This window comes from Habropoda laboriosa, unplaced genomic scaffold, assembly GCF_001263275.1.
Source record: "Habropoda laboriosa isolate 0110345459 unplaced genomic scaffold, ASM126327v1 scaffold440, whole genome shotgun sequence".
NCBI lineage: Eukaryota > Metazoa > Arthropoda > Insecta > Hymenoptera > Apidae > Habropoda > Habropoda laboriosa.
In genome coordinates, this window is record NW_017100710.1 from 1,680,835 (window position 1) to 1,703,538 (window position 22,704).

At 39.6% G+C, this 22,704-nt stretch overlaps 2 protein-coding genes across 2 annotated transcripts in view; both read right to left on the minus strand.

Moving 5' to 3' along the window:
- LOC108576995 (fibrillin-2-like) overlaps positions 1-8,455 on the minus strand; it is a 34,675-nt gene extending 26,220 nt beyond the window's left edge. Inside the window, exon 1 of the mRNA XM_017940074.1 lies at positions 8,229-8,455. Coding sequence (XP_017795563.1) covers positions 8,229-8,386 — 158 coding nt within the window. The 5' untranslated portion in view covers positions 8,387-8,455. The remainder of the gene's footprint in view (positions 1-8,228) is intronic.
- Positions 8,456-17,500: 9,045 nt separating this feature from the next.
- On the minus strand, positions 17,501-20,343 carry LOC108576984. The gene is made up of 3 exons (XM_017940061.1): positions 18,654-20,343; positions 18,226-18,518; positions 17,501-18,139 (listed from the first exon to the last, which is right to left on the minus strand). Exons 1-3 carry the CDS (start codon positions 20,341-20,343, stop codon positions 17,501-17,503), a joined length of 2,622 nt encoding a protein of 873 aa, XP_017795550.1.
- Positions 20,344-22,704: the final 2,361 nt, after the last annotated feature.

Below are 22,704 nucleotides of genomic sequence, written 5' to 3' on the forward strand. Positions count from 1 at the left end.
TATAGTATCTTGAACTGCTATTATAAATTTGCAACGAATTTAAAACATCAAATAAATATTAATCTAATATTTTATTTTTTTATTCGATTATTATTATGCGTCGTGTTATTCAATTTATTTGGATTAGTACCGTACATTTTTATACCGCATATTCATTTTATCGTTATCTTTACGATTTATTTTTTATAGATACACCTGTCCCCCGATTTACACGGGTGATCGGTTCCTCAGAATACCGAATGTCATGAAAAACCGTGTAAATCGGGGAAAAAACAAAATGCGCATAATTTGCTCAGTGATTTAATTAAATTCATTATTTTAAATGTAAAATAAAGATAAAAATAAAAATGAAAAAGAAAAAATATTCAGAGTCAGGGTTTAGTTTCGAGCGAGCGAGCGATGAAGGCGAAAATAACTTTACTTACTTTTTGTGTGCAAAAAAGGGGGAAATTCCGTTCATTTTTTGGTTTAATGCCAGTGTTAACAAACGAACGGTACTAAAGAATGATTGTACAAATATGTGCGCAGCATAAACTTTTATTTTTAACAGTTTATATTTCTGAAAAGCTGTTATCTTGAAAACCGTGTAAATCGGGGGATAGGTGTATATTAATATCCCTATAAAAACTTTCCCAATGTATGTTAAAAATTGGGAAAGAGACAAATGGTGTATTACAAGTAGAAGAGAGAAAAAGGGTAATACTAAGAAAAGTAAGAAGAAAAATCAGAAAATTACATTATATTTTTCTCGTTACTTCGTAAAGAGTTGCAAAGATCCCTTTAACTTCTTCTCAGAGAAGAATTTTATCTACATCACTTTCTTAACTTCTCGACACTTCCGGGGGAATAAATAATCCTCTTACATCCAATGAACACGCCGCTATAATTCCAAGCACGTAAGAGAGCGTCGAATTCGAAGAGAACCGCTAGGGGTGGTCGTTTTTCTCAGCGATCACGCTCGAAAATAGGATAGGACCTATTTCACGCCTAATGGGATCATCACTTACATAATTATTCACGGTTAGTCCGGATAAGACGGAGCTTAAGTGGGCCTTTGCGTAACGCACGGGGGAGGAAGTGAAAGAGGAACTCGTGGAGGGAGGAAAAGTGGCATCTTCGTTGCATACCGACACGTTTCACTTAAAATCGCCGACGACGAGGAATTGTCCGCCAATTAGGATCGATTCGAGGAATGGGGTCGGACATAACTCGCGATTCGGCGAAATTGCAATTCGTCCGATAAATGTGACGTCAGTGGAAAGTTGCTCCACGCTGAATGGAACGCGTGTGAATACCGATGAATCAGTGGAATTAATTTCCAGAGAAATTTCACTAATAGACAATGAAACTGGTCGTTGCAGCATCAATTGAATGAAAATTTATTGCTCGCAAGTGCGGTTAAATTAAGCCAAGAGTGTGCGATATTGGAAATTGCTTGTGAATACGTGTATGTAAACAAATTTTGGGAGATTTAAAATGAGAAATTGCTCCTCGATTATTCGATCTGTCGTTCTAGGATATTTAAGTATATTTGAAATTTTTTATAACAAATTTTCAAATTTTTGGGGGTTTAGAGTGATACAGAAATTGCATGTTTCGAGCATATCTGAAATTTTCAATTTGATAAATTTCTATGACAAATTTTCGGAGATTTAGAATAATAGAGACATTCCACATCGATAATTAAATTTATCGTTCATATAAAACTTTGAACCACTTGTACGATATTTATGTCTGAAATTTTTTTTAAAAAGTTGCAGAGTACATGACAGCGAACACTTTACTAACTTTTCTGCAGTTCATTCACTTCTATTCTTCGTTAAATTAGTAAATCTCCGGTGATTTAACATTCAAGAAACTTAGTTAAGACGACAAAGTAAGTACATAGTAATGGTACGCGAGGATTGTACAGGAAATAATAACGAATCTGTCTGTGATGAAGGTTGTTAAATCCACCGGTGGGCAGAGAGATAAGAAAGTGATCCCTCTTGGCTGAGCTATTTTCAATTACAATTCACGTAAAATTCATTCCTCGAATAATTCTATCAAATCACACCAAACAAAGAAAGAAAATATTTCTTAAAAATCATATTCAAAATTTTCTCACGGTTAAATATAGCAACGTGATCTCCAGCAGAAGGAATAACACATTTATCTGTTTTTCATTCGTGAACCATTCCTTCGTCTTAATTAATTACTGCAGCAACAAAAACTCTCGTTTGTATCAGCGGCGCCGATAAGGCAGACAGCTGCAAGAAAAAAACACTCGGCGGTGTGGAACTTCTAAGAGACCTTCAAATCTTTTTTTTCCCACCCTCGAAACGTGTCACAAGCGATTTTTCACCGTTTCTTAATCTAATTTATTCTACATTTTGATTTGAAGTTATTCGAAGAAATTTCACTTGGAACATGTGCCACCCTATATGCACCACAATTCTGAGTGCCCATTGTGAATTTCACAGTACACACACACACACACACACACACACCGATGCAGCCCATTAACGCTCGAACTTCGTCTTGAAATCCATTGAGCGCAGATTAAACGAGCGGAGAGACGTGGGGTAACCTTTAAACAGTTTGTCGAAACGTCACGCATAATTCGGCCGGCTTTATTAATTCGCTCTAGAACATTGTTATCGTCGCGTTTCGAGAAGTACAAACGATAAATGACAAAGTTCATCGATTGTAGGGCACGAGTTATCTAGCTGACCGATTACACGCCTCCAACTATGTAGTCAGCCTCCTCTCTGCTCTCATCGTGATTTTTCTACGATCGTAGAACCATATCTCTTCACCATAGAATTCCCCCCAGAAATATCTATTTTTGAATATGTCGGAAATTTGCATAGCTCGATGAATGGAGGGAAGATTAACCCTTTCGTGCTCAAATTACTTTTTTTAAACAATTCCTTATTTATCTACCGATTGTTTACCTACCGAGTAGCACCAATAAACAGAGATCAATTTTTATTCGAGTGGGACATGTGTGTCCCACTGGTCATGAAAGGGTTAACAGACGAATTGAAAAGAATTCAGAGTCAAAATTGCTTTTGAAAATTTTTTATTTTATCACGAACAATCTCTTTGTGTATCGTATCTCCATGTTTACAAATATTAGCCTTTTCGTGTCGTTTTAAAATTTCGTTTGTTAGATTAAGGTGAAACTGCGCGAAGAATAGAAGTAAAGGTTAAATTAAGGTGGAAGTGCACCAAAAGACTTCGGCAGTACAGTTCGGGTAAATTCTCAAAACGCCTATAGGCTTCGATGATAACGAAAGGGTTAAGGATACAAACATACTCATAAAATAAAAAATAAAAAAGAGAGAGAAAATAGTAGACAAACATTTCGTTGCTCGGTATTGATAATGGTATAACTGGAAAAATGTCAAAGCTGTTCGAGTAATCCGATCAGTGTATTCTTTCTCATCCTACGCTTTAATTGAGCGCTCGAGATGCGTTTCATAGGAGGAATGATAATTGATGTGACGGTATTAATGGCGCAGTTGAGAGTCAGCGGTTAGGTGGAGTCACGTGAAACGTGCTTCTAATTGGCCGTGACAAGATACCATCTAATGCGTCTTTATTAATGAAAAAGTTGCTTGAGCGTGACGCCACCGAAACGGTCGATTCGCTCGATTTTCGGTGGCCTTCCTTCTCAGGGCCAATTATCGCGCGATCATAGTTGACGGTCGCGAATTTGCACGACGATTCAGCCGAATAATTCGACGCGGAGGATGTGTTTCGCTGTGGATCGTTAGCGCGGCGCTTCTTATGTGATCTAACAGTGGGTGGCGCAAGCATATAATAATGACATTAACTGGATATAACTAGAGCATATGGAGGAAAATGATTATTATGGAAATTGTGTATGAAACACTTTCAGCAGCGGTGATAACTTCCTCGTAGAATTAAACAAACGTACTTTTTATTCATTTTTTCTTTTAATTTTCTTGCTTTTTGACACATTCGCAGCCGCTGACGCGAATTCGTGTCATTTCGTTTTGTAAGCCGCTGAATTATCATATTTTAACGGTTTTCAGCTTTTTATTTTCTTGAAAATATATTTTACAATTTTTATCCTTGTCTCAATGACGGAAGTGTGCGGAAATCTACTCTTGAATTTCTTCATTTCAACCGGCTTTCAGTGTCAGAAAAGTGAAAAAATTACAAAATTTCAAAAAATTATCGTTATAAATTATAGGTAAGTTACTTAATAACTTAAATCATTGTAGGTAATTCGAAGACCTCTGTTTAATAAATTTGTCGTTGCCGTTTCATCAATTGCGAAGAAAAGAAAAGAAAATGTATAAGTGCTAACATTTCTTTTTAAACACCCTATACTGACGAAAAGTATAGATTACTGGTCAAAAAGTTTGGAAATACTAAATAGGAATTAAAACGGAGCTCGTGGTATTCTTTATAAAAAACTTTAAATGACTACTTTGCTTATTTTCCGACACATTTCGACACATTCTTTACAAAGCTTCGCTCTACTCCCAAATTATTTCCATCTGGTTCTCTACCCAAGGAAAATAAATCATCGGTATAATGGCGAAACTCTAAATAAAAAAATATTCGTTTTTACTTATGGTGTAAAAATTACTTCTTTGCATACTAATAAGGCACACTATGTCGCAAAATAAAAAATAAATTTTTATGCTAAATTAATTGATTTATTTTAGATCTATATCAGGTATTAACCATATAACCATATTAACATACCTTTCTTTTCCAAAGCATAATTTCTTTCAATATTCAATACTAAACAACGCATAACTTTCTCCACTCGTAATTGTTTAAATAAAAACTGAGAGATTTTACGAATAATAAAATTGGCGGGAAATTTGAAAAACGACAATGGGGGGATGAGCGAAATGGCAACAACCTCGCGTAGGATTCGCGAAACCGAGTGGATTGACATTATCGCCTCGGCTAATATCCCGTATTTAGTGAAATCACGAGATCGTCGTTATTTCGATTTTACCTTATTTCCCATATCGAGATTCACCGGCTGCGACGCCGGCAGAGATCCCGCGCGGTGCCACTATCGCGTGCAATGAGCTGCCAAGAATCTTTTACCGTAACAAACTAGTTCCTCTGCCCCCAGCTATACGATACCCTCGCTAATGTCCAATACTTTTCCCCGGGGCCCAGCTAATACCGTCAGTTGGTGGCTTTTGTATAATAAAGCGTCACTCGGCTACCACTTCGCGCCAACATTCCGATCGACGATCGAGATCCTCCTTTTCAGCCACTTTATACGTGTAAACCATCGTATACGTCTGTTAGAAACATAAGAACGCAGTATTTTTTGGAAAATGCATGTTGCAAGAATTTCTAGTTCATATACAGTTAACCGAAGTAGATAAAAAAGTTGTAAAAAGTGATCTCTACAATTTTCTTCGCGATTCACACCAAGTGCAAGTTTTTCAAAAATTTCTTCTAACTTGTCAAAAAACACTGCAGTTGTTTGGTCCAATTTTAACAAAGTTACTCTGTTTTTAAAGGCGTCCACTTATTTCTGTCCTTGACTGTATCTCGCGTATAAGTAAAGAGAAAAATTGATGACAAAATGACAGAGTTTAGATCGAAAAGCAATTCGATTCGAACTCGTCGAAATAAAGTTTCTGTCTCTTTTATTTCCCACTCAAAATACTCACTTAGCTTTGTGTAACTTAGCTTTCTGAAACTGAAGCAGGAGGAGTCATAGAGAAAAGTTCTATTTCGAGTTGTAACATCATGAAATAACGTCATCGCGCATTCAACCTCGAAAAAGAAGCCGCTGTAACGATTTCCTTGATACATCATCCTATTTTGCGAAATCGCAGATTTTGTCAGATCCACAATCAGCTCCCGCGAGGCGTCGCGACGAAACGCTGGCGATAACTCCTCTAATTGGGTTATCTGCGCGTTACGTTACGCATTTGTCGTTCTATTCTCCATTTTTCATTTCTAACATTTTTTCCCCTCCTTCTTCCTCTCGCAATGGATACAAGGTTTCGTGTATTCGCACGATCTCCCCCGTTTCGTGATAATTCCAAGCGAATCCAAATGGACGATGATCCATTATTATACATCCATTAGCCTAATTGGTCGTGGCGTTACAAGGCGGAAGCGCTTTCCACGGATTCGCCTGGGAACGCGGTCCACGATCATTTCGTCACGCCACAATTTAACCATTTCTGGCTTGCTTGACCTTCAAGTAGCCGAGTTTCATCTATCGCGTGTAATTAGCCACAGTGTTCTTCTGGTTAATCTTGAAGGAAATTCTCTCGATCGACGTTGCAGCGATTGTTGTTTGATATTTTATGGTCGTAATGTTTGGAGCGGAAAGTGGCTTTAAATTCACTCCGCAAACACTTTACTGTGTTAATTTTCCGTTCGAGTATGCGAGTTACGAAAATTAATTAAACTTTGTAATTAATTTGAATTGGAAATTGCTTTCATTTGAAAATTAATCAACTTGAAGAAATTATGAATATTATTCACGAATGATTTCTCTAAAGTGTGCCATAAAATATTGAAATGTGATCATAAATAATTTTTTCAAAGTGTACAACAGAGTATGTTGCTTAATTTTAAAATTGTATAAATTTAGTTAAGCACCTAAGAGTGTTTAATTTACTTTCCACTCGTTCTTTCGTTACCTATCTTTCTCAATTTGGGTAGTAAATTCGGAGTTGTCGATTCGAACCATATTATCTACGAGGTCTTCTTAATCATATTCGCCCGGCACAATCAGATTCAGGATCAATAGCCGCATCGCGTACCTTCAATTACACAATTGCATGTACATGTTTGCGACATTTTATTTTTGGATTGCATCAAGATCGAACGCTCGCGACAGATAACGAGTCACAGTCCCCTTTTATCGCCGCCTGTATATTTTGCTAGGTTTCTTTTCGGTGGCGACTGTGATCTTTGCACTTTCCTTGATCTCGAGGTGAAGTTTCGATTCGGTCGAATCGAATAAAATCGAAGGAAATCCTGTTGTTATTTTGCTAAATATAATATCGTAATTCACGTGTGATGTAGAACTAACTTTTTTGTTTTTTTCTAGTAGAAGCATCTATTAGATCGTTTCCTCGGTGTATTTTCGATAGCGAATAAAAAAAGAGATACACGAGACACGTGATAAACATTATGTCGGCCTAAGACGCTCTCCGTTACGTCATTCGAATGAAAAAAGAAACTAGAGCAGAATGTTCCTTGTTGGAGCGATTTCATTACATTCCTATCCCTCGGCGAGTAAAAATAGAAACGAGCTGAAAACAGCTTTATCACTGGCATTCCCACGTCTGCTGCTCGGGGACCTGTCAAACGTCTACTCACGCTCGCCGCGTGAGAATTCGATCACGAATCTGCTCGATCCTTCGCTTTAAACCCTTCACGAAGTATCGCACAAGGTTCCTCTTCTTCGTGAAATTTTCGATAAACAAGTTTCTCGTGGAATGTACGCTACCGTGTTCACGAATATTAGGACACTTGTTGAACGTAAACCAAACTTAAACGGTGATAAGGGAATTATTGGAAAAGATTCTAAACAATTTTTTGATAATTTTAAAAAGAATTATTCAATCTGGAATCTCGTAGTGTAACGAGTATTTACTTTTAGCGATATATCATACTAAGGAAGAAATGTCATTTAAATTATGTTATACTCCCTGTTTCCCTAATTATTCAACGAATAAACTGTAGGTACTTGTTAGATTTTTTTCACTACCGAGTTTGTGTAATTGTTCAGTTTTCGACTGTTTTGAAAAGATCGATGCAGCTTGAAAGAAATGGTAATTTCAATTTTTTTAGATTTTTGTCTCACACCACTTTCATAATCATCTGCACATATTTACGAATCTTAAGTATCTCAGAAACTCCCATTACTCCTCCCTAAATTAACCACCAACTCAAAATATCAAGAAATCCCATTCAAAAAAAATTCTATTTTCTAATATTTCTTTCACACCACTTTCATAATCACACACACACACATATTGACAAATCTTAAGTACACCCCATTACTCCACCCTCAAGCAAATGAACAATAAAAAAGAAGAATCCCTCAATTATAAATTTCAAGGAAGACGCAGAGTAATCCTTAGCGATCCCACGAAAATTACTGTCCCACGATCGTTGGTTGTTCCACGTGAGTTATCCGAAGATCTTTTTCAAAGTTGACCCCAGAGATTGGCCGGTTCGCGTTTCACGTTTCCATGCTCGATACTCACCCAAGAGGCGGCACTGATTGCAACGTGTTATCCAGATCCTGGGCAGGGCTAGTGGTGTAACGTTGTCCCGTGCTCGACACACCTGAGGGAACGATCAGCAGCAGCCAAGCGGTGGCGAGGAGTAACAGCCCGTTTGGCATTTTCGCGGTCACCATCATCTTGATTCGAACGACAGAACTGTTCACGGTCCGTGTGTTATTCGTATGGTTGTTGTCTCATGATCAATCCCACGATCACACGAACTCGCTCTTTCTTTATACCGAAGGCTTGGAACGATTTCAACGCCGACTCGCGATCAACACCACGATCGGTTCCACGATCATGGTTCCCGATCGACTGGACGCTGGGTAATACGACGCGCGAGGATCTCTGTAATAGACGCGTCTCTGTTCCAGCGGGAGATTTTCTGATTTCCTGGTTTTTATTTATTTGGTTATTACGATGGAGATAAAAGATCGGAAATTTGTAGAAAATTCAGCTGATTAAAAGGATCGCCGAATGGTGGTCGAAAGAATGGATGGAAAATGAAAATGTGTGCTATAAAGAAAATTTTTAGAATAAACTTCGACTGATAATTTTTGTATTGTACATAGGTGGAATTTTTGGAGAAAAATTATGGAGAATTGTGGAATGTTTAGAAATTCGAAAGAATGTGTGAGTATACGTGAAATTTTTTCAAATTTATCGAGAATTGTGGAATGTTTCAAAGTTGGACTAGTCTTTTGTTTGTCAAATTAGGCTATCTGTGTAAAATGAATCATCGATGATTGTACTTGTTTGAATTTTGAGGAGCAAGGCAATTATTGTTGGAAGTTCCTTTCTTTTTCTTTCTCACGTTGATACTTAACAATAGATACACTAAGAATTTTGGAAATAGCTTCTTCGGAAATAATGTTTCCTCTCGAGTCGTCCGTTTCGCGAGAACAGCGAAAATCTCGCCACGTAAACCGAGCGAAGAGACAACGGGCGATAATTGTCGCGATTCCGCGCTGACTATGACGCCTTTCCGGAAGCACCAAATTAGTACGATGAGATAGATGCAACTATCTTCTGATATAAATATTCACAATAGCTGTGCCTTCGTCAAAACGGACATCAGTCTGGAACTACGAAATTTATTTTCAAGCTATTCGGTATTTTCTAAAGCAACTTAATTCTAAAATATTAAACTCTACCAAGTACTCTTCTCTACCAGAATAATTTTCACCGAATTTCTTTACCAGCGCCGAATTCTTTCAACTGAAATATTCGTTTAATTTCTAATTCGCACGATACCACGGAAAAATTGCACTTTTATAGAATTTGTCACCTGAGAGAGGGCTACAGAGAGTTTCTAATCGAAACGACGAATTTCTACAATTTCTATCGTGAGATCGAAGACCTCGTTTCGACCTCGAGAGGGTGTTTCCCAGTGGACAAAGGGAAACTAGAATTTATCAGCTGAAAGAAGGCTAGAGTGTCTCTAATCGAAACGGCGAGTTTCTGTAATTTCTATCGTTAGAGCGGAGATCTCGTTTGAAACTCGAAAGGACCCCTTTTTCCCGGTGGAAAAAGGAAAAGAGGCGAGCCAAATCGACGCCACGTTCCTCGGAAATTCGCCGCGTAGAGATACACACTCCCGCTTTCACTCGTTATCATAACGTAAAAGCGAACCGAGCAGAGGCTATCATTAAAGTTCCATAAAGGCTGGTATGCTCGTGCAAAACTCGTGCAAAAAGTGATCTCAGTCTGGTTCGCACGTTCTATTACGACGAGAGTGTAGCAGCGGCTTGATAAACGCGCGACTCCAAAGCGTTAACTATTAATCGTTTATTTGTACCAGAGAAAATGTAGGATAATAAATCAGCATTTGACCCTCTATGCAACGAATTTCCCTCCCGATTAATTGCAATATTTACGTTGAACCGAGTGAAATTTCAATCGACACGATTTTTTCTTTCCCAGCGGAAAAATTCTTGGAAAGTTTCCAAGTGAAATTCCCACTTGTCGAAACATTCCTGCAACCCTTTCACGATGAAATTAACACCACGTAGAGGTTCCGAGTCTCGAGCAACATCAAAAGCAGCTCCAATCACGCTCCTCTTTAGCTTTCAGCGTTAAGATAACGATAGAGGGCCGAATCGCGTACGAAACGTACACTGCCACGAAACACTACCACCGAACAAATAAGAAACCTCCAACAATATCGCGCCGTACCATCCACACCTCTATCCGCTATCGGCCCTTTAATTAATCTCTGCTCGTCGTCATACCTGTCAACGAAACCATCAACATTACACCACCAAAATTCACTCTGATCCTTCGGTCGCGATTTCATCCATCTGTCTCTCAGAATCCTCCCAAAAATCACCGGTCTCCAAGTTACACCTGGAATATTCGGGAAGAAAAATCAGTCTAACCTCCCCCCGGGAAAATAATTCACCCTGGTCGAAATGAATCCTCGAGAAGAGCGACTCTCGGGTCGGTCTTTTCTTCTTTAGACAGAAACAAAGGGGAGTTTCGCGAATTTAGAGAGAGAAAAAGAAGAAATGTTCGATTGCACTTCACGTTGATGTTGCACGCCGTTTCCGCGGAAAAGAAGGGAGGCCGGAGGAGCCCCGAAAAGATGCGGCGACGGGACTCGACGCGCGACTGGAGCAGCAGATTGTGGACGAGCCGCTCCGAGAGAGGGCTCATCTGGAGAGAAGAGGCCCTCTTCCCTCGTCTTCTCGTCTCTCGTTCCCTCCACTCGTCCTTTCCCTCCTCCACGGCCTGTTTTCTCGCGGCCGAGTCCAGCTGACGGTTCTGAGGAGAGAACACCAAGAGGAGAGAAACACCGATGGTCCCACCCCGTCTTTTTCTTCGTCGCTGTCAACACGATGAGAGTGTGTATGTGGGACGCGTGTACGGGCACGCGTGAACGCGCGACGAGAACACCACGAGACGATATTCGGGATGTGTGTGTATGTGGAACGATCGGGGGAGAAGGGATCCTGGGGGAATAGAGAGGATTTTCATTTTCGGAGAAGGAAGTTGAATGGGTTTCGTGGGGTGAATAGGAATTTAACCCTTTAACGCGCAGACCCTTGTGGATGAGCCACTTGGAAGACACAATGGTTAACTTCAATTCTTGATATTCGTCCAATTTTAGTGTCAAAGCACATGTCTGGTGCTTAATTTTCCACGAATAAAATTAATTTAATCGATTTTATTTGATGGACTTTGCCAGTTCTCTTAGATGAAAGGGCGGGGACATAATGATAGCACACTCGAACTGTATCTACATTTTCTTCAATCTTTTTTGAATTTGGAGAAATTAGCGTGTAAAACTGTTTCATTGCATAAATTCCTGTAATGGGCCGTGGTAAAATGTTGTGTAAAAGTGAAATTGATGCAGTTCTTGTAATGAAAACGCAGAACTTTACTGTTACAGAAATTTCCTGACATTATGTCAATCTAAGTCATGTTTACACATTTGTACAAGGTAGACTTTACGTACAATTTTCAACCATTAATTATGAATAATAACGTGAAAAATTAAAGATAGCACGCGTGGCTAGAAATTAGGAATATGGATTTTTCTCTTGCAAATTGTTGCATATTTTTGGACTTCTTTGTTTCAGGAGTGGTTTTGTTTACTTTAGTAGGGAAATTGCAATGCCTCGTGCAACGAAAGTTTTTATACGTGGAAAAGGAGTAAGAACGGTGTTCGTTTGTTTTTATCGTGATTTCCTAAAAGTTAACATTTTCAAAATTTATGTCTTTTTCCCGAGAACTGTAAGAGATAGTAAAAACAAACGTTCCTTGTAAGCAGATAAAAAAATGGATATGCAGGCTTTGCTGTATCTTGTTTCGTTCGTTACTAGCACTTATTTATTCAACAATTAAAAAAGAAAAATTAGTATTCTTCGAAAAATTATATTTTTGCTTTCAGGCGATATTTTTAAATTCTAACATAAATATACTTAAAGAGTACCAAAAGATAAAAAGGAGAAAAAATTTTTAGGAAGTATCGACAATGGTTCCTGTGAAAAAGGTACATAAAGTTGGCAAATTTAACATCTTCCCTTAAATAAAATGAAAGGAGGGAAAGTTTTGGGATGAAGTGAGGTTTAGAGGTGTTAATTCAGATGTTTTCATCTTTTTAACATTTTCTTGAGAAACTAACGTGTGAGAAAAGTCTCGAAATTGAATTTCTAATGTCAGCGAGGAAGAAAAAATTAAGGAAGAATTTTAGAAACAGAGAATTTAGACGTTTTCTTGTTTATCAAGTATTTCAAAATGATATTTTACATGAGCAAGTGTTTCAAAATTTGATTTTTTACTAAAATTATGGAAAGAAATGAAATGGGGAAAAAAGCAAAATTCAACTATTGTCCCTTTTTTGAAAAACTTATGAATGGGAAATTCGACGATCTATTACATACAAGAGAATTCTGAAGAATAATTAGTGATACGGATAAGATCTCATGCGTCTCGACGTCCATTATAAACATCAAAAGGAGCATTCTAATTAAGGAAACTTTCGCAATGAAGTATAGACAAGCGTTATCAAACGAGGCTGAAGATTCGATTGAGAAACAGAAACGACATTGGCCTCTGCGTTCTGGACCAATAACCGTGTTAAGAAGCCATCACTTCCGGCCGCTTCGATTAAAAACATCCATTGTCAGCTGGATGACTCGTTTGCAATATCGTTGTCGTGGCGCATTTTCTACAAGGAGAAAAAAAAAAAAAGAAAAAGAAGAAAAGTAGAACGAAGCACTTCGATTACGTATCTATTTATTGCATGTTATATATTAACAAACGGTGGCCATAAATTATGCAACGTGTAACGAAGACATTAATTTGCATACTTAATCAGTTCTGACAACGATCAAAGTACTCTTTCGTTTAAAAATCATCCTGCATCGAATAGGATACACTCTGTCGAGGCGTATAACTTCGTTGTTCGTTTTATTATCGTTACGTAATCCCATCTGAAGTCGCATATGCGGGTGGCGACAACAACAATGAGATGCAGAGAGGCGCCCGAGTCTCTCCTTGATGCAAATGTTAAAAGTTAACTGTAAGATGAAGCATAACTTCCTTATTTTCCTCGTTGCAACATTGTTTCCTTTTTAAACTCGCGAGTGAAGCTGCTCCTGACGTCACAGATTATCATTTACAAAACTGTCGAAAAATTTTCATACGTCAATTTAAATTTAACTCTGCTAAAGTACAATCTAGAAAATATAGAAATAATAACGTAACATGGAAACTTAAAAAGTGAATTCGACAAATTTAAGAGAGACGCACACATACGACTTGGATCATTTTTACGAATCCAAAAACGTACTTAATTCAGGTACTTTAAAGCTCATACTAGAAAGCTCAAGATGTTGGAAGCTTTAATTTCACTTCTACATCTTTTACTTACAATCATTATGGTCTACCCAAATTATTCTGTGAAAAAACTGAAATTTTAAATTTTGTGGGCACTTTTTTACCCACCCTTGGGTTTCTTAGTATTAATTTTCCATCGCATGAAAGTCCACGCTGGAAGTGTGTAAATGTCTGTGTTAAGATAATTGTTGAATTTTCCATTTTTCACTGGCGAGTGGAAGGTTTAATGCGGTGCGAGCGTCGCGAGGGAAAGAACAGGCGAAGGTGACACGGTGACCTATATAACGGGGACGCATAAATCGCGGCGCGGCCCTTTGCGGCTTCCACCGGCGAGAAACGACGTTTATCGGCTCGTAAAGAGCGATTTTCCGATCCGCGACCACGATTTTGAGCGACGACGATGAAAATTGTCGACCGTTCCTAATACAAGTTTGTGACTCTCAGCCTCGAGATCGACGATGATTAACGACGACCACGTTCCTTCTTTTCCCCCCTCATTTTTTTTTTTTTTACTCTCCAGCCGTCCGTTTAGCGGCAGTAAAACGAGAAACGAGCGATCGAGAACGAGCTCGTAGAAGCTTTGCTGATTGTAAGGTTGCTTCATTACCGTGGAAGCGTTAAACTAACGTTCTGTTAAGTTTCTTGCCGTGTTTTATAGTTGGAAACATTCTCTTCTTGCGCGGAGTAAAAAATTCAAATCTGGTTCACTGATAAAGAGAACATTTGAAAAATCGTTCTATACAGGGTGTTGCGAAACGTTTTGACGAAATTTTAGGAGCACGTAGTACTCGTCAAAAGAAAGCAAAAAGTCTGAGTAAACATGGGTCGAAAAGTTAATATTTTCGAAGTTACGAACAATTTTCCATGTCGGCGAAAACGCGTGGCTTCAGGAGCTACTATTCTGCCTAAAAACATTGGATTAGGCAGTTACGTAGAGCTAGAATAAAGTTTTGAATATATCTTCGAAAGTATTCATTTTTCGACCCATGTTTATTAGAACTTTTTTGTTTCTTTTGACGAGCACTACATGCTCCTAAAATTTGGCCACAATTTGGGAAAGATTGGGAAACCATGTCCCGGAGAAATCTGGAAGTTCAGATTTTGCCTGATGGCAAACGAGGCGCGCGAAACAAAGGCGGACTGTGTAGTTTCGAGTTAGAGTCATGTGCAGAAATATTCTCCAGTATGGAGAAGGAAACTCGTGGAAGCTTCGACGATGACTTCGAATGACAAGAAGCGGAAGGTTCTAAACTAAAAGTCACCGTGATGTGGAATAATCCACGAACAAACTCAACCTTCGCTTCGTGTCTTCCCTTTCGAATGTATACACTAGCGACCAAAAGTTTGGAACCGTCATCTGTGTGTTACTAATTTTTCACGGATTGACAATTAATTATACAGCGATCGATAACAATTTGCATCCATAGAAAATTCGTTAAACATTTCTTAAATTTCTAATTTTCTTCTGGAAATGTTTGCATTGCACAGTAGCCTCAGACTTTCATCCTACAGTGTATACAGATAACATTCATATCTCCAAAAATGTCTAAATAAAAGAACTCCCGTTTGCGAAAGTTACGCACTCTTAAACATACTTCAACTTTAATCTGAAACAATGTCTCCGCAAAGTTCGTCAAAAATCCACGAAATTTCGTGTCACACCATGTACAGATCATCTTCTGAATTCTTTAAAATAACCTCTCGAAGAAGTCTCCAATTTCTCCGTTCGCTTCATTCATCAATACTCCAATTAATCCAATTTATACCGAGACAGACATCATCGAGCTACCGTTGATAAATCTTAATCTTATCCAGCGCTTGTCCGAGTCGCAGACTGGTACACAGGTGTATTATACACGTAGATAAGAGCAGGTGAATCGGTAGCTCATAAAGGCCGCTGCGCCACCCCGATCGTAATTCGTTCGGCGACACGCGAGATCGTCCAACAAACACGATCGACACTGATTACAGGATTGCCGACCAGGCGACGCGTTTCTGCACGGTAGTGGTTGAATAGCCTGCGATGTGGATGCACCTGCAATCAACGCGAGCTCTGCAACGTTGTACAGCGTGTTTTGTAAACGTTTCAACGAGATTTCGTTCCTTGGAAATTCTGCTTTCTCAATGGATCGAGGTAAATCTGTCATTAGATGCTTGAACGTTACGTTGCGGTGTTGTAATGGAGTTTAAATGGGACTTTGTACGTGATATTTCGAGCGTTTGAAAAAAAATTCGTAATGAAATCTATTGACACACACGTGTTCTACAAATGTTCGAATAACGTTTCGCAGCTTGGAGAGTGTACACTCTGAATGGGTTGGGTTAAATGAATCATTATGTGTCCAGATGTAATGTGTGGTAATATCGCGATGGAATTTAAATAGAACTCTGTGGATGATGTGTACTTCTTGAGCACTTTCAGAGGTATTATGTCATTGGTTAAATAATGAGACATTGTTGGTGTTTGTAAAAGTTTCAAATTGATCGTGTCGTTTGAAACGTTTGACATATTTTAAAGAAACACAGTTGAGTCGGTATATCTGAGAAAGGCTACAATTCAGATATTAAATTATTAAACTTTTGTTGCACACTGTACATTTCACAAGGTAATACAATTCTCACGGTATTCCATTAAAATCGTATTCAGAATCAGGGGAAAACTAACAGTATAAACGTAATCTTCGACACGTTTCTCACATAGACCAACCAGACCAACAAACCACATGAAACACCAAAAATAAACTACACGCAGATTCATCATCTACCACCTTACTCCTCATCCTCGCTAAAAACCTGCTCCACATAGAAGCGACAAGCAAAACAGCTCGAGCTCATCTCTTCATTATTCCTCCTTTCAATCAAACCTGAAACTCCAACTAGAAAGAAAGGGGGAAAAAAAATAGAAGAACCACTTGCACATTAACTGACTACGAGGGAGAAAAAAAGTGTGCGCATTAACCAGGCTAGCAACATAAAACCAACGAGCCACGTACGTCGTCCGCTCGCGCTGTACCTGTTCCTGCGCTTAACCTAGACCTCTTCCCCGCGCAGTTTTGTAATAATCTTGCTAGACGACGAGGACTGGTCCCGGATGAAAAATGAACGGAACGGATCGTACCGCGTGCTTTTCTTTTCCGTGGCGAACGCGTCATTAAAAGGTTCCCCGTCGACGGTCCTCTGTGCACCGCAGGCTACGCACAAGTCGTCCCCCTCTAGTATGCAAACACCCGGCTTCTGTTCGTCCCGAGTTCAGATCGAAACGTGTCCCTGACCGACGACCACCGATCTAGATAGCCGCCGGATGAAAAATCACGTCCGCTTTTAAGAGCGCCCCGCTGAATCATCGATCGCTATCGTTTAATACGCCGATACGCCGTTCGTTTCGTCTCGAGGTGGACTCGAGCGGAATCCGCGCGAGGAATGTCGCCGCACCGGAATATACATGACGCTGTTGGTTCGAGCGATTAGTAAGGACAGGGTTCAAGCGGTAATTAGAGATGGTTCGTTTCTTTTTTCTTCATTTTGCTAGCTAGACTTGTGAATATGTAAATGGTAATGTATGCAGGCGTTGGGTGATATTTCAGTGGATTTTTAAGGGACAGAGATACGGCGAGATTGAGGTTATGCATGAGGTCGGAAAGGAGGTTGCGAGGATTACAGATTTTATTGGAGAATTGCTTGGGAGCAGTGGCGTCACTAGGGTTGGTGTCACCCAGTGTGCTAGCTCGTGGTGTCACCTCCCTTGTGGACCTCGAAATGTAAGGAATAAGAAGTGAATTAGCGAAGAGTCTTTGGCTGTTAACGTTGTTGATGTATTGATACATATAGAGTGAGTTGTAAACTCCAGGGACATTTTTGGAAAAAATAACGAATTCTATGTTCTACTCTAACTCTAACTTAACGATACCCTAAGAGTTCTTTGATTTCTTGCTCTTCTTGGCAGTAGACTTGGCACTGGAAGCAGCGGTAGGTTTCATGCTGCAGATATAATCCCTAAAATTTTCGTATATCTCTTCCAACGTGAGTCTTCTGTCCCAAAAATCGTTTCTATATTTCTCGTACATCGTGTCATGGTGTTCCTTCTGCTTTTGCATCAGAGCCTCCAAGTCTTCGAGGAAATGCTTATAGTCCTGTTCTGCGTAAATGATATTCATCATACGACTGTTCCTCAGCATTTCTTCGTCCAACTCCGTCTTCACCCACGGTTTGTCTTCCTCGTCCTCTTTGATCTCGTAGACGGACAGGTCCAAGGGTGGAAGTCTTCGAAGTGAAGCTGGAGGCTTCAAGGTCCTCTCCTCCAAACGAACCATTGATGTCACCGAGGCGTTGGCGATCGTCGATCCCCCACTCTCGCCTCTCGAGAATCCCTCGGAGTGACTCGAGAGTTTCCTTACGAACGAGCTTGTCGAAGATTCGGGCTTCACCTCGTGTTTCTTTATGAAAGCTTCCCGGAGATCTCTGCCTTGTTCCAGGCTGTCAGGGTTTTCTTCGGCCCAGGCTTCCTTCATCTGTGCTATCTCTTTCTCCTTTGTCCTATCTTGAGTTATCTGTTAACAAACAAAACATGAATTATCACGTCGTTGATAGTTTACACTTCAACTGTTTTACTGGTCGATTAGAACGATCGGCACACCTCTAATTCGCTCTCAGCATCGGTGACCACTTGCAGGACCCAATAAGGTGACTCCAAAGTCTGACCGCTGTCGACAGACTGTTTCGAGCTTTTCCTCGACCTCAACGACTCGGACTTGGACAACCTTCCAGTATTGGAAAACGACAGTCTCGTTTTAACCAGAGAACCCGTTGGCTTTATTCGAAATTCTGACACAAGGCTCCACTCTGACTTCGTCAGTGGCCAACTATCGTCGAGAACAATAGCTTCCACGTAGTAATTCTTATCACGTACCATTTCATCCTTACTTACATCTCCACGTACATCGATAATACCTCTCTGAGCATATTTAATAGAGGATTTAGTAGATCTTGCGATACTAGAAGATTTAACCGAGGATTTAATAGAAGGTCTCTCGATCAAATTCTTGTCAACGTTATCCCCGTTACCATAGCTATTCTTCGGTTTGTACATAGGTTCTCTTTGTTTCATTCGAAGTCCTATGTACACCATTGGCAAAATAACCACCGAAATCCCCTTCACTTCAGCTAAAACATTCTCTTCTTCGTCGATTACCCTAAACACCATTCTCACGTGCTCGTAAGATGTTCGAAGTCTGAACGATACCACACTAGGCCTCGTCACTCGAACGATCCCTTTGTACACGTAATTGCTCGCGTTAGGAATATAATTATTGGATAATTCGTGTACGAGCAAGTCAGGAGGCGCGGTAATCGTCGGAAGCAACGCCTCGTTGTCCAGAAACTGAAACACCGGCTGTCCTTTCATGGTAACAACGTTCAACGACCAGGCTAACTCGTTCAGCTGCTGATCCTCGCTCCAGCCGTAGCAGAAAATCGTGTAGCCTAATTTCGTATACGGATAGTAAGTGGAAACAACGTTGTTCGCTACTCGCAGCATCTCTCGACCTGTCTGATTGTTGAAAACTCGCACGCAGTATCTAGGAAGGCTGACAAACAGATCTACCTTAGCGAGAACTGTTTCTGTCACTTTAGGATTCGCTATGAGCCTCGTGATAGGCAACCATTCGTTCGGTTTGACGTTCATCAACGTCCCTTTCAATTCCTGCATCTGCAGCGTGTACTCGAAGTCACTGGAGCAACGATACAAGTCGTACAGCTTGTCATGGTGTTTCAAGATGTTCCTCAGCAATTGATTAGCTATGGATTCTCGTCTGTTGTAGTTGAACAACTCCGCAATCTTCGATAAACTTTCAGAAACTTGTCGATGCTCCTCGTGATTAGGATCGTGAATCTTTCTATATTTTCTGACAACGAAAGCTTTCACATACGACTGAATAACAGTTGCAGCTCGATATTGGACGAGCAGTTGTGAAATGGTGTCGCACGTTTCAGGATTGCGTCTAGAACTCTCTGTTACGTTTCTCGATGCACTAAGCGCTCGTAGAGTGTTCAATCGTCTCGTGACCGCGCTGAAACATTCCATGCCAATGGTAGGCTTCAGGAAGAATATCCTCAAAGACCTTAATACAACTGGGACCTCGTTTTCAGGAATGAACTTTCTCACAAGCTTCACTTTCTCAGAGACGAAATAATCGTGTATCTTATCCTTGAATATTTTGCTGCTTTTCTCAGAATTGTTATCAGACGGCAAGTAGCTATTGTAGTAAGCCTTCAAGGCTTCTGCGTATCTTTCAGTGCCGAAAGCTTGGAAAGCATTGCTTATAGCAACGCTGATGAATTTCGCCAATTGATCGACTGTCTCAGACTCTGTAGCCATCAGCTGGTACATTTTTCTCCTGTCTCCGACGTGGAAAATCGTGTCCGAAGAAATTGTCGCGAAACAACCGGACTCTGAGTGACAGTACATTCGCAAGAGGAATCTTCCACTGCTCAATTCCATCACGGTTGATTTTGTTCCAGCTGTTAGAATGGACGCTAAATAACTCGACTTTTTTGGTCTACGAAACAAATTATGCTTCTCTATGCTTAAGCAATTTTTATTGCCACTTAGTACGGTGATAGTGTTCGACGTTTGATTCTCAGTTTGTTCGATAGTGCGAACGGAAACTTGAAACGTGGAAAATTCGACGAGGAAGAATTTCTCTTCCGAGGAATCTGCGAAGATGTACAGAGGTTCGTTTCTAGTTTTCGACATTTCCCGAGGCCAACGGTGACTATCCACGAATTCTTGGTCCCTAAACATTGTTTTCGACGGAGAACTTTTTCTGCTACCCTTTTTGTCCGATTTCTGATCGCTCGATTGTTTCACCACGAAACGATCTGAAAATTTTGCGGTGTATTCGAAGTAATCTAATTTATAGAAGAAGTGAACGTCTTTAATGTGAGGCTCGATTTTATTGAAATCTGCCCAGAAACTGATATCTTCTAAGGGTTCTATCGGTGCTTGCTTCTGTCGTTCCTTTGATTTATCTCGAGATTTGCTCTTCTGATCTGTTTTACTTTCTTTATTGGTACTGTCATCTTGGACATTTTCTTCCACACTTTCGGTACTGAATTTATTAATTACACTTTCTTCACACTTTTTCAACGGGCTGACAATTTTCAGCGAACGAATAGGAACGAAGTATTCGACTGGATCGATTATACCCTCGCTGATTGCCCATTTTAACCAACGATAGAGCTTCCATCTCGCTAACGGAGGCTTCACCTACGATTCGTTGTAATATTTTTAACTTTTTATTCTTTATATTATACTTCAATCGTTCAACGTACATCTTTAGGATCCAAAGGAATGTCACGGGACTGAGTAACGTATACAAAATGGCTCAAGCAGGGAGCCAATTCAGGTACAATTTCCGAATAATCCTCTTCCTTCATGTCCTTCAAACCGAGGTACAGATTCACCGGTTGAGGTTTAATCAGTGCGTTCAGCCTTGAAGCTTCGTCTTTCGACTTTTTCGACCGACCAGTATCCTTGGTCACTTTTGAATCGTCGTCCTTAGATTTCTTCGATCGTCCAGTGTCTTTCGATTCCTTCGTTCGTACAGTGTCCTTCGCTTTCTTCTCTTCTTTGCTTTTCTTAGACTTCGAAGCTTCTGTTTTCGAAATTGTATAAAAAAGTCGTGAAAATGATAAATATTGGAGACACAGAACTAACCCTGACTCCCCAGGTCTGTGTCTTCAGCTTTCCATTCGAAGTGTTCCGCGTATTTCCTCAAGAAGTCCCATTTATCCTGCGGAGAGAGATATCCTATGTCTAACCTCAAACAAACCCATCCTACATTGAATAAAAAATGAGAAATAATATTGCATAATGGGATAAAAGTAGTGTTGAATTTTTGTATTTCGTTTAGTACACTTCAGTGTTATTTTACCGGTTAAACAAGTGACAGGATGGAAATCTACGATTTCGTGATGGCCAGACCACGTTAGAGAGCACAGTTTTAATACAGCTTTCGAGAGAATCATAGGCCACAATTCGAAATTATTCCCAGTTCGTGGTAAAAGTGGCAACTTCTCTGTATTCACTGGTATCATGTCGTCCACCATAATTCGACGCCAAGCTCCCATGAAATACAGTCTCACGATATATTTACCTTGGATGTAACGATTAAAACTACACCTATTATTGCTAATTTCATATTTTTAATACTACAGTATATTCTCCACAAGTGTCAGACCTCAAGGAATCTAAACCTGACACTCGTAGAGTCAGGGACTACGTTTTCGAGCCTCGCGCCCGCTTTTGTAGTTTGCCGAACGTAGACAAGGACAGCGAATAAAAGATAAGCATGAAACGTGAGTCGAGGCAACCTAGCGATTTAAATATCAACTTTTTTAATTTTACGTTTTTTTATCCCGAAATTTTTCTTAACATATTGATGAGATTTTTCTGATGAAAGTGACATAAAACACGACATAATTTGAACAACATTTACTTATTAACACGTTCACTGTCGCGCCAGATTTACAGGTTGCTGTCAGGCGGTCACAAGAAAATACATTTTAAGCATAGGATTATAATATTATGTTTTATAATTTTTTTTTCCATTGAAAATAATGTCTAGCTAGCTATGACGTTCAAAATATTTAGTTGACAACATTTATTTTATTTTAATTATTCTAAACATTCGAGGCTCTTCAGTCACTGATGACCACCATGGCCATATCGAGGAAACAATCTAATGTTAATACTTATTGAGTGATTAATTTAATTTCATAATATATCGCTTTAGCGAGCCACCGTTTGGTTGCCAACTGTTTATCATATAGAGTCAGCCTACCTCCACGTAAAAAAAAAAAAAACAAAAATGTAGGGTCGATTCCACAAGTGTCAGTAAAATGTAGGGTCGATAGCAGCAGAAAAGCTGCTAAACAATTAGAATTAAATGTAACGATACAAATTATTGCAATAATGCGTAATGCAATTGAAAAATCGCAGAAAAGTCTGATACAAATGTTTGAAAAGTAAAATATATAAGATGAGATACGGTAAAATGTTACTGACACCGTTAAAATGTAGGGTCGGCCTACATCCACGTAAAAAAAAAAAAAA

Excerpts from the sequence above, each read along its gene's own strand:
- LOC108576984 (XM_017940061.1), bottom strand. The coding sequence starts at position 20,343 with ATGTCGAAAACTAGAAACGAACCTCTGTACATCTTCGCAGATTCCTCG. Across the intron at positions 18,519-18,653 it reads CAAACCGAAGAATAGCTATG|ATGTAAGTAAGGATGAAATG; the intron begins GTAACGGGGATA and ends ATGTACGTGGAG. Across the intron at positions 18,140-18,225 it reads ATGCTGAGAGCGAATTAGAG|ATAACTCAAGATAGGACAAA; the intron begins GTGTGCCGATCG and ends GTTTGTTAACAG.